Source organism: Oryx dammah, unplaced genomic scaffold, assembly GCF_014754425.2.
Source record: "Oryx dammah isolate SB20612 unplaced genomic scaffold, SCBI_Odam_1.1 HiC_scaffold_15, whole genome shotgun sequence".
NCBI classification, from domain to species: Eukaryota; Metazoa; Chordata; class Mammalia; order Artiodactyla; family Bovidae; genus Oryx; species Oryx dammah.
In genome coordinates this window covers 11,713,131-11,726,234 of record NW_024070199.1, presented here as the reverse complement: position 1 = coordinate 11,726,234, position 13,104 = coordinate 11,713,131, and the positions used below count along the sequence as shown (strand labels likewise).

The 13,104-nt window shown below is 41.2% G+C and overlaps 1 protein-coding gene across 4 annotated transcripts in view; it reads right to left on the bottom strand.

Annotated features, from left to right (window-relative positions):
- The window catches only part of CCDC90B (coiled-coil domain containing 90B), a 24,375-nt gene extending 11,271 nt beyond the window's left edge, over window positions 1-13,104 (bottom strand). For 2 of the 4 annotated variants that reach the window (XR_005723618.1, XM_040255597.1), the window contains exons 1-2: window positions 12,565-13,104; window positions 440-559 (exon numbers count right to left, since the gene is read on the bottom strand). Coding sequence is in view for 1 of the 4 variants with exons in the window: in XM_040255597.1 (XP_040111531.1) it covers window positions 440-559; window positions 12,565-12,646 (202 nt within the window). In the remaining 3 variants the exon portion in view is untranslated. The remainder of the gene's footprint in view (window positions 1-439; window positions 560-12,564) is intronic. The other 2 variants (XR_005723619.1, XR_005723620.1) reach the window with 2 other exon arrangements.

Sequence of the window (13,104 nt, the reverse complement as noted above, 5' to 3'; positions counted from 1 at the left end):
AACTCTTCTATTCCTATATTATCACATACTTTAAGTAACTGTTTTGATATCTGGTAATTTTTTGTGACTGTTTTTTTATTTTTTTAATTTTTAATAGAAAATAAAAATTTGTTTTTCTTTTTTTCTGTTGTGCTTGTACTTCCACATGAACTTAATATCAGCCTAGAAACAATGGTTGTTTTTTGTACATAACTGGAATCATTCTGTACACGTAATCTTATATAATGCTGTTTAATCTGAACATATCTTGAGCATTTTTCTTTTCAGTAAATATTCTTTAAGTTATACCATTTTCATGACTAAACTACTATACTTATGGACAGGTTTTATATTTAAATAATGACTTGTAATGGTTGATAACAGTGATATTGTCTTGACTAGGTAATCTATTATGAGTGTTGTTAACATTCTCCTTTCAAGAGGGATCCACGTTCCTCACCATGAGCTTCCAAGTCCAGAACCAGTGCATGTGTATCAAAAGTTAACTTCCTTTGTTCTAAAGGAGTTATGTCCACTCGCCTCATATCATATCCTTCCTTGGCTGTGGTGGTGAAGAAGTCTGAAAAGAGAATTACTTTTCTGTAGTAACAGAAGCATCACACTCTAGCTTCTAAAGCATTTCCCCCCATAAACCTATAATATAGTTCCAGCTCTTCTGCTCAGGAATTCTGTAATTTAAAGCAAGATAACTCCTGAGTCCATTGTTCTTTTATCTGAAAAGTCTCCAACATTATTCTGTACCTAGAAAACAATCAATAAATGTTTTTAGTATTCTGAAATTTTAAGAGTCAGTTTAACATCATAATATACATCAAGGAATTTGGATATTACTGCCACAAAACTGCCCAACTCTCCTCAGTGCATAAGTCTTTCATAGAGCTATGATAATTGTTTATACATATGTCCCCATCTAAACTAGTTTTCTATCCTCCCACTCTTAAATATACACATTTTATTTCCTACACAGTTCTTAGTTCTAATTGGAAATTATCTTATTTACCGTTTGTCTCTCTGATCCAGAATGTCAGCTCCATGAGGCCTCGACTGTTTTTCATTACTGTATCTCTGGTACCTAAAACTGGAGATGGAAATGGCAACCCACTCCAGTATTCTTGCCTAGAAAATCCCATGCACAAAGCCTGAGCCTGCTGGGCGACAGTCCATGGGGTTGCAAAGAGTCAGACATGACTTAGCAACTGAACACAGTACCTAAAACAGTGCTTGGCAAATAGTTGGGTCATGATATTTTATTGTTGAATCAATCAGTGAACTGGATTTAAAATCCTGGCGTATTTAATGGTATCAACATAAAAGACCTAAGTTTTTCTTAGTTTTGAAATAAATGTCCTATTTCAATAAACTCTCGATTTTTAACCTAGACACAAAATGGTCCTGTTTTATCTACTGCTGATGATTTTATTAAAAAGGGAACTCTGACCATACAAAACTTTATTGCTATTATGTATTAAGTAAAATAACTGCTAATTAGCATAAACACCAGTTAAACACAAGGTGCTATGCTAGATACTTTATATACTACCAAGGCAAGGTGGTATTATCCTTCTTTTTAGATAAGAAGATCAAGCCTAGGAAAAGTAAAGCCTAAGGTTTTGCCTAAGGTCACAGAGTCTCTGGCAGAATTGGGGTTCAGACTGGAAACGCCCCGTTTCCTCATGCTGTCCTTTTTATCCTAAGTCACTTAAGACATCTAGGCACTTAAAAGACAAAGCTGCAACCTCAAGTATCACTTACTCTACTAATATAGTGTGTGGCAATGTGATTCCTTCCCATGTATCTTGCCAGTCAAAAAATATCTGAGTGCTAGGCAGGTGTTGGGGACAGGGGATGATGAGCAAAACCAGACATAACAGATGTCTTCATTGACTTTGTAGACCAGAAGGCAGGAAACAGATTTTTTCTTTTTTAATCTAAACTCTAAGTTCAAATAATGAAAGAGTAATGTCCAGTCCTTTAGACTAATTCATTCAAGCACTCAGATGAGTTCTGGAAACCAGATATAAAAGGAAGCAGATGTAAAGGTGGATCAATTTGCACGTGTGCACACACACACAGAGACACACATTAGCACAGTGGTCAGCAGTCTTCCTGGCTTTGAGCGCCGTCTGGAACAGGGGCCCCCAACCCCTAGGCCACGGACTGGGTGCCAGGCCGCACGGCAGGAGGAGAGGCAGGTGAGCGAGTGAAGCATCATCTGTATTTACAGCCTCTCCCCCTGCTCGCCTTACCACCTGAGCTCTGCTCTCATATCGGGGTGGCGTTAGACTCCATCCTCATAGGAGTGCAAACCCTACTGTGAACTGTGCACGTGAGGGATCTAGGTTCCCTGTGAGAAACTAACACCTGATGATCTGGTGGAGAAGTGAGGCAGTGATGCCAGTGCTGCGGAGCGGCTGCAAATACCAGTTACCATTCGCAGCGGCTTGAGTGCACAGAGATCATCATAAGTCAGCTGCCTGCAGACTCATGAACACCGTATCAAGGAATGGCAGCTGACACTTCAGCTGCATCAGGTGGCAAGCTTTCAGTCAGAATCCAGGATTCTAGTCCATGCGTGGCCTGTCCATCATTCACCACTTCTGCACCTGATCGTCTTACCTTTTCCTTGTCTTCTAGATTTTAAAACATGTTCATATCTGCCAATTCTTGCAGCTGTCACTTCTAGCTTGGTTTCAGATGGCTGATTTTTCGTCTTCATTATGGGGTGTTTTCTCTTCATTATGATTTTTTCATGCTTGGTGATTTCTGATTGAATGCTAAAAAGATTGTCACCTTGTTTGGTGGTGGATATATCTGTATTATAAATATTCTTGAACTTCATTCAGGAATGCATTGAAATTACTTAGAATTGGTTTGACTTTTCTCCTTACATACATATAAATGTATGTATATATATGTGTGTGTGTGTGTATATAAATATATTAAACATCCAGGAAGATTTAAAAAAAAAATCTGGAGAATGGTAGGTTCTATAATACTGCTGCAAAGGTAGGAGAGTAGATACAGGGAATAGGGCGAATGGACAAGAAAACTAGACTGACGCAGACTGTGAGGATCATGGCTTACAGTGCAAAGGTATTTAAAGTTTGTCCTATAGGCCAGTGGTTCTCAACCTTATTTGTGTATCAGATTCAGCCATGAAGATTTTGAAAAATAAATATACCTAAATATAAGCTTTAGAGCTACTTGTGTAGTAGTTTTGAGGTATAGTCCAAGCCTATAATGCTTTAAAATCTTAACAGGCAGGACTAATGCAGTCAGATTTCTAAGTCAAAGCAGCCACTATTGGTCAAAGTTCTATGAAAACAGTAACAAAATGAATATGCTCTTCAACATTTGTATTGCGTGTGTTTTCTAGCTCTTCAAAGAATCAAAGTGGAATAAAAAACGTAAAACTGAAGCAAACTGTGGAGTCCATACATAGCTGCTGCTCTTCACCCCTCACTCTGACACTGGTCTGCTTTCTTTCCTAAGTAGTAAACCTGCAGAGGCAGCTGGCTTGTAATATTTTGTGTGGACATGTGAGTTACGTGTAAATCAGATGCAAAGAAACAGAATCATTTCTTAGATGGCCCAACTGAAGAGTATTTATCTTAGGGGAGACATCAAGATGGCAAAATAGAAGAGGGTAGAGCTCACGGAACATACAATTCTCACAAAACACCCACTGAACACTAGCACATCTCATACGCTCAAAGTTTCAAGAAAGATCATCATGTAATGTGGTAGGATTAAAGGGGAAGAGAGAGAAAGAGAAAACGGAATTGGGATGGAACCGGTGCAAGAAAAAAAGTTCCCTCCCTCTGGGAACCCCCATCACCGGCTAGGCAGTCAGCTGGGACAGAGAGGGTGCTGCGGAGGCTCGGAGAAGCAGCAGAGGCCTGCGGAAGGCAGACAGAGCTGGTCCCGGCCACCTCACTGCGCCCCCAGCCTGAGACTCATGTCTGCCAGTGCGCCTGGGGGCGGACAGGTTCTAGAGAGGACTGCCCTGGCAGCCCAGTGGGGCTGCAGCGTGGTCTGGGTCGCAACTGCCAGTGTGCACAGGATGGAGCCTGCTCTGCCCCAGAAGCCCCACCGTAAATCCAAGCATGAGGGGAGGAGCAGCCTCAGTTTCGGCATGCCCACAGCAGGTGTGGCTCTGACTCAACTAGCGTGGGGAACACACAAGTGCCAGCAGGCTGCCCACACCCAGAGGTAGGGCTGAAATCTGAGCACGTCCCCACAGATGCGTGACTGGCAGATTGATGATGCTGGTGTCTTTGTAAGCTCAGGAGCCAATTACACTAGAAAACTCATTTGCTGAGATGAAAACCAAACTAAAGGAGTAAACTAAATAATGCAGAAGAACAAACAAGTGATGTGGAAGATGGAATACTGGAAATCACCCAATCAAAACAGCAGACAATAGGTCAAACGAAGAAAGAGGAAAGCAACTTAAAGACCTAAGGGATAATATAAAGTATGCCAATCTATGCATTAAAATCCCAGAAGGAGAAGAAAGAGAAAAGGGGATTGAAAATGTATTTGAAAAATTGAAAAAATTATGGCCAGAAACCTCCCAAACCTAAAGAACAAAACAGATATCCAAATACAGGAAGCACAGAGGATCCCAACCAAGATAAACAGACCTACACCAAGATACTTTATAATTAAAATGGCAGAAGTTAAAAAGAGGATTTTAAGGGCAGCATAAGAAAAAGAATTAGGTATAAGGGAACCCCCTTAAGGCTACTGGCTTATTTCTCTGGTGGCAAGATATATTCAAAATAAGGGAAAACCGTGCAACCTAGGATACTCTACCTAGCAATATTACCATTTAGAATAGAAAGAGAGAGAAAGAATTCCTCAGACAAGCAAAAACCAAAGGAATATAGCAATACTAGACCTATCCTAAAAAAAAGAAAAAAAAAAAAAAGTTACTAAATAGAGAAGCAGGAATCTAGAGAAAAGAGAAGCTCAACACTAGGAAAGTAAATCACTTAAATAAACCAGTACACAGATTAAGAAAAAAAATTTAAGAAAGTGAGAGGGTAACAGGCAGGAAGGCCAGGGGTTCAAACAGAGGAAATAGGCTGCAAGTGTCAGACATTTTTTCTCTTTCAAGCGGCAGGAGGAAACAAACACGTGTTAGATTTTTTCCCTTTCTTTACACAAATTTAAAAAGGTTTCTTTTAAAATTCTGTATTGCCAAAACAACACTTAGTTACACCTGAACTTAACTTTTCTCAAACCTTGAGCTAACCAATGCATTTTTCTTACGAAAATGTTTGTCTTAAGCTATTCAACTAAGACTCAGAACCGACTTGACAAACCAGTATGTTTTATTCATGCAAGTGTTCTCTGAAGCTATGTTAGTGGGACTGTATTTGCTTGGAAACCTGCCTTTCTTCAAGATTCATGCCAATCATTTGATGGCCTGGGACAACTCACCTTGTCCCAACGTTATCTCAGAATGCATGCTGTGGGTGAGGGGCCTGGGGCCAGTCTCTGAGTTTTGAGACATTTCCTTTCTCTGATTAGCAGTCTGCTGGTAGCTTAGAACAGCCAGCTAAAGACTAGCAGGGGGGCACTCTTTCTGCCCTCTTCTGATGTCTGTGTCAGAAGTTTTGTCTATCTCTTTTATACTTTAATAAAACTTTATTACACAAAAGCTCTGAGCTATCAAGCCTCGTCACTGGCCCCAGGGTTAATTCTTCTCCTCCATAGGCCAAGAATCCCGGAGTCTTTCACAGCAACAACCTTTCAAAAGTAACTATAACTACCATGAACAGAAAAGGATAAACATGAAGACATAAAAATAGGACATCAAAATCACAAAATGTGGGCAAAGGGAGTATGAAAATGTTGATCTTTTAGACCGTGTTTGAGCTTATATGACTACCAATCTAAAGCAAGAAGATACAGTAGATTAACAAACTTGGAAACCAGGTAACCACAGATCAAAAACATACAATAGATAGACAAACACCAAGAAGAAAGGTAGTCAAGCATAACACAAAAGAAAACCGTCAAGCCACAAAAGGAAACACAAAAAGCAAGAAGGAAACAAATACAAAATCAACTGGAAAACAAGGTTTAAAATGGCAATAAATACATATCTATCAATAATTACCTTAAATGTCAATGGACTAAATGCTCCAATCAAAAGACTTAAGAGTGGCAGACTGGATAATAAAACAAGAACCAACATTATGCTGTCTACAGGAAACCCACTTTAGGGCAAAGACACACACAGATTGAAAGGGTGGGGACGGAAAAAGACACTTCACACAAATGGAAATGACAAGAAGGCAGGAGCAGCAGAACTCCTATCAGACAGAAATTACTTTAAAACAAAGGCTGTAATGAAAGATAAAGGACACTATATGATGATAAAGGGTCAATATAATAAAAGGATATTACACTAGCTAACATATACACATCCAATATAGGAGCACCTGATACATCAAACAAATACTGTCACAGTCGAGAAACTGGCAGGAGTATAGTAATACAAGACTCTAACACTGCACTGACAGTGGGCAGACCTTCCAGACACAAAATCAGCAAGGCAACAGAGACCCTCAAGAACACAACACAACGGTTAGAAGCAATTGATATCTTTAGGATATTACATCCCCCCACACACATGATTTTCAAGTGCACATGGAATATTCTCTAGGACATATTAGGATACAAAACAAGCCTCAATAAATGTAAGAGGATAGAAATTATTTCAAGCATCTTTTTTGATCAATTATGGTAAGAAATTAGCAATCAACCCCAGGGTCGGGGCAGGGTGGGAGGGGGGAGAAGGAAAAGATTACATGGAGAATAAACAATATGCTACTAAAAAAATAGGCCAACAATGAAATCAAAAGGGAAATATAAAAGTACCTTGAGACAAATGATAATGAAAACACAACCAAGCAAAATCTATGGATACAGCAAAAGCAGCTCTAAGAGAGAAGTTCACAGAAAAACAGGCCTTCCTCAAAAAAAAAAAGACAAGAAAACAAGAGAAATTTTTCTTTCTAATTAGAAAAAGAAGAGCAAACAAAACCTAAAGTCAGTAGGAGGAAGTAAATAATAAAGATCAAAGAAAATGAGGAATTCTCTGGTGGTCCACTGGTTAGAATTCTCACAAGTCATGTGGTGTGGTGAAAACAAGATAAGAATAATCTAAAACAAACAAAAACCCCCCAAAGTTGGTTTTTTGAAAGGATAAACAATATCAGCATATCTGGCCAGACTCACCAAGAAGAAAAGGGAGAGGATCCAGATAAACAGAAAAAGAAATGAAAGAGGAGAAATAACAACTGAAACTGCAGAAATACAAAAAACTGTAAGAGAATACTTTGAATAATTATATGCCAATAAATTGGACAACCTAGAAGTGAACAAGTTTCCAGAAACACGGAGCTCCTCAAAACTGAATCGAGATAATATGAACAAAACAACTGCTTGAATGTGAATTAGAATGTATAATTAAAAACACTCCCTGCAAACAAAAGTTCAGGATGGGATGGTTACACTGGAGAATTCTACCAAACATACAAAGAAGAACTTATGCTGATCCTTCTCGAACTCTTCCAAAAGACTGAAGAAGAGTGAACACTCCAAAGGTCATCCTATGAAGTCACTATCACCCTGATACCAAAACCAGACAAAGACATTACCAAAAAAGAAAATTACAGGCCAGTATCCCTGATGAATATAGATGCAGAAATTCTCAACAAAATATTAGCAAACTGGATCCAACAACACATAAGAGGATCATATATCATGATCAAATTGGTTTCACTCAGGAACACAAAAATGGTCCAACACACCCCAATCAATGTGCACTTCTTTACACTAACAATGAAATATCAGAAAAGGAAAGTCAGAAAACAGTCCTTTTAAAAGCCGCATCCAAAAAACAAAACCAAAACAAAACTTAGGAATAAACTTGACCAAGGAGGTGAAAGAGTTATATGCTGAGAATTATAAAACACTAATAAAACTGAAGGTGATTCAAAGAAATGGAAAGAAACCCCATACTCTTGGATTAAAAGAATATTGTTAAAATGACCATACTATCCAAAGCAATATACATATTTAATACAATCCCTACCAAATTACCCATGACATTTTTCACAGAACTAGAACAAATAATTTTAAAATTTATATAGAACCACACACACACACACACCCCCCTCAGAATTGCCAAATTAATCCTGAAGAAAACAAAGCTGGAGGCATAACCCTCTGAGACGTCAAAACTACAGAAATTCCAACAGTGCGGCACTGGCACGGAAACAGACATATGGATCAATGGAGCAGGACACAGAGCCCAGAAATAAACCCACAGCCCTGTGATGAATTGTCTTTGACAACTGATGCAAGAATACACAACGGGAAAGAGAGTCTCTTCAGCAAGTGGTGTTGGGAAACCTGGTAAATCAATGAAATTAGAACACTCCCTACACAAGAAAATATCCAAAATGGCTTAAAGACTTAAATGTAACACACGATACCATTAAACTCCCGGAAAAGAACACAGACAAAACATTCTCTGACATAAATTTCATCAATGTTTTCTTAGGTCAGTCTTCCAAGGCAATAGAAATAAAAGCAAAAATAAACAAGTGGAACCTAATCAAAATTATAACCTTTTGGAAAAGGAAACCATAGGAAACCATAAACAAACCATAAACAAACTGAAAAGACAACCTATGGACTGGAAGAAAAAATTTGCAAATGATGCAACCAACAAGGGATTAATTTCCAAAATACAAACATCTCAAAAAACTCGATGGCAAAAAATAAATAAATAAATAAATAAATAAATGTGTGGACAACATAAAGACATTTTCCCAAAGACATACAGATGACCAAAAGGCACAGGAAAGGACATTCAACACTGCTAATTGTTAGAGAAGTTCAGACAGAAACTACAATGTATCAGCTCACACCAGCCAGGATGGCCATCATCAAAAGGCTACAACAATAAAGGGAGAGGAGAGAGTGTGGAGAAGAGGGGACCCTCCTGTAAGTTGGTAGAAGTGTAAACTGGTACAGCCACTATGGAGAACAGTATGCAGGTTCCTTAAAAAGCTAAAAATAGAGTTACTATATGACCCAGCAATCCCACTCCTGGGCATATACCCAGAGAAAATCAGAATTCGAAAAGATACCCGCACCCCAGTATTCTCTGCAGCACCGTTTACAATAGCCAGGATGTGGAAGCAACCTAAACGTCCATCAGCAGAGGAGTGGATAAACAAGATGAGGCACAGACACACACACACACAGAATACTACTCAGTGAGAAAAAAGGGACATAATGCCACTTGCAATGTCATACCAAGTGAAGACACACACAAATACTGTATGATATCGCTTATATGTGGAATTTAAGAAAATGGAGCAAATGAACTTATTTATAAAACAGAAATAGGTGTAGAAAACAAACTTGTGGTTACCAGGGGGGAGAGGGGAAGGATAAATCAGGAGATTGGGATTGACATATACATACTACTATATATAAAACAGATACTAATAAGAACCTACTGTATAGCACAGGGAACTCAATACTCCATAATGACCTATAGAATCTAAGAAAGATTGGATATATGTATAGCTATAGGGGCTTCCCAGGTGGTGCTAATGGTAAAGAACCCACCTGCCAATGCAGGAAACTTGAGAGACTCAGGTTTGACCCCTGGCTTAGGAAGATCCCCTGGAAGAGTGCATGGCAGCTCACTCCAGTATTCTTGCCTAGAGAATCCAATGGACGCAGGAGCCTGGTGGGGCTACAGTTCACAGGATCACCAAGAGTCAGACACAACTGAAGAGACAGCACACACACACATGTGTAACTAATTCACTATGCTGTACACCAGAAACTGACACAGCACTGTAAATCAACTATATTCTAATAAAAATGTAAAAAGAATTTTTACAAAAAGATTATATACAAAATGGAATACTACTCAGCCATAAAAAGTATGAAATAATGGCATCTGCAGATACGTGGGTGGACCTAGACACTATCATACTAAATGAAGTAAGCCAGAGAAAGACAACTATCAGATGCTATCACCCACATGTAGCATCTAATAAATGATACAAACTTACTTACAAAATAGAAACAGGCTCACAGACATGAAAAGAAACTTAAGGGGAATGAGTGTGAGAAGGGATAAATTAAGGGTTTGGCATCAGCAGATACAAATTGCTATGTATAAAATCAAATCAACTAGGTTTCAATAAAAATTTTCAAAACAGAAATAAAGTATAATGGTAAAGAATCTGAAAAAGAACATATAGTATAGATGTGTATATATATAACACCATTGCGGAAACTAACACAACCCTGAAATCAACTATACTTGAATTAAATTTAAAAATTAAAAAATATTACTAACTTCAGAGTTGCAACACTTCAGTGACATAGCTGATTATTAATATATATTTTTACATGCTGGTCTGTTGACATATGCTTTTCTAGTTCCATCAAGATGATCAGGATTAATATATTAAATAATAAACACAAGATCTATGCGACTGACTTCTCAGGGACAGCCAAAAAATCTGTTTTTAGAAGCTCAGTGTTTTTGATGTTCTGCTAAGTAAGAGAAATAGTAATGAACTAGGAAACCAGCACCAGTGGTCACAAAACTTCCACAACATCTTCCTGTGCCTTATTTTATCTTTAAAACGGTAATTCAACTAGATGAAAACTAAGATCCTTCCCTGAGTCAGACGTCAAGGTTTTCAAATTCCTTGAATACTGACTTGAGGCAAGCTTAAACTACTTGAACACAGTAAACATTCAATAAATATTTGTTTAGTAATGAGGGACCCAAATTATATTAGCTCTGAAAGTTTACAAAAAATTGAGACTGGGGCGATTTCCCAGGGTTCAAAAAACGTCCGTTTTGTACATCATAATGTGTATGTGTGCTAAACTCCACGGAGTCTCAAAAGAGTTGGACACGACTGAGTGACTAAATACACACACAAACTAAATACCTTTGTTCAGTCGCTCAGTTATGTCCGACTTTTTGCAACCCAATGGACTGCAGCATGCCAGATTTCCCTGTCCTTCACCATCTCTGCAGCTTGCTCAAACTCATGTCCATTGTGTCAGTGATGCCATCCAACCAGCTCGTCCTAAGTAAGTACAAATACCGTGCCAAGGACCCTGGGCACTAAACAGCAGTCTTAGAGATGGGGGGGGCGGGGCGGTCAATAACTGCAGTCTTGCTGTGTGACTAAAATGAAACGAGCAAAACAGCTCAAAGTTGTGGTGCTGGACATCTCAGTTCCCCCGGCACTTAAGATTTAAGGTGAATAGAGAACGCTGAGGTTAGTACGACGTAACTACTCTGCAGACAACCCCAAAGGGTTTAAAAATTGTGGGGAAAAGATTCTGGAAACGACTCTCAATAAATTCAGTTGTCCAGCACACACTGGTGACAGGCGCACCTGCCCGTCAACCACTGTAGCTTCCCGTGATCACGTTCCTTTTTCTTGAAAGGCGATTGCCAAGTACTGGAAACCACAGCGTAAATAAAGCGTTTGCTATTCAGTCGCTCAGTCGAGTCAGACTCGTTGCGACCCCACGGGCTGCAGCATGCCAGGCTTCCCTGTCCTACATCGTCTCTTCATGCTTCCGAGTACTGAAAAATATGGTTTTTCCAGTGGTCATGTATGGATGTGAGAGTTGGACTGTGAAGAAGGCTGAGCGCCGAAGAATTGATGCTTTTGAACTGTGGTGTTGGAGAAGACTCCTGAGAGTCCCTTGGACTGCAAGGAGATCCAACCAGTCCATTCTAGAGATCATCAGCCCTGGGAGTTCTTTGGAAGGAATGATGCTAAAGCTGAAACTCCAGTACTTCGGCCACCTCATGCGAAGAGCTGACTCATTGGAAAAGACTCTGATGCTGGGAGGGAGTGGGGGCAGGAGGAGAAGGGGACGACAGAGGATGAGATGGCTGGATGGCATCACCGACTCGATGGATGTGAGTCTGAGTGAACTCCGGGAGTTGGTGATGGACAGGGAGGCCTGGCGTATTGCGATTCATGGGGTCGCAGAGTCGGACACGACTGAGCGACTGAAACGAACCGAACGGAAAACTACAGCGAAAATAAGGAGGACCTGAAGTGAAACGGGCGCTGTAGATTACCAAATGACCTGGGCTCGAGGAAGGCACCCGATTAACACAGTCTAAGTTTGAACAAACCGCGAAAGGTGACGGCCCTCTCCGGGCACAAACTACACGCCTGCGAGGGGGCGGGGACGACCAGCCTCCCTTGACAGAGAAGGGTTCGGAGAGACACCTGGCGGGGCTCGAGCGAAAGAGCCAGGCGGGAAGTCGGGCCTTTGGAGGCTCGCGCTCCCGTTCTCGGCCCTCGCGCCTCCCGCCTCAACCCCTCGGGGCGAGGCTCGGCAGCAGGGTTGCCAGGCCCCGGAGCGGGCTGGAGGGAGGCGGCGGCACCCTCGCCTTTCTCTCGCCCAAGCCCGCACCACCTCCCCACAGCGAACACAGGCACCGGGCGACACGGTGCCTTTCCTCACCTCTCCGCAGGGCCGGCGAAAAACGCCCACAGGGGCTGAAAACCTCAGAACGCAAGAGCGGCCGAACCCAGGGAGCCCACATTTCACGGGTTTTCCAGCCAGAGGCAGCCGGGTGAGAAGACGGGGCGAATCGCGCTCAGCCTTTCGGGCAACGTAGTTCTGGCGCCAAGAGGATGCCGGGAAATGTAGTTTTCGGTCCGTAGCATCTCCAAAGTGCTTCCCAGCGCAGGCTCGCACCGCGCGCAGTCTCGCGAAGTTGGGCCTCTCCACAGACGGACCCGTAGCTCACCAGCATGGTTTACAGCGGCTCCGCTTCTCTCACCGCCCCACCCCAACCCGTGCACGCCGTTACCGCCCTAAGAAGTGGAATCTTGTTTGAGAACCTTCCGAAGCCCGTTCCCTGGCAATGAAGTGTACAGCTAAACGGCCGACTCCCGCCAGAGAGCCACCGGCCATCACCACTTTGGGTTAGGGAACGACAGAGTAACGTCCAACCCCACGGCAACCTGGGATGTGCGTGTCTTGGCCGCTGAGCATGCC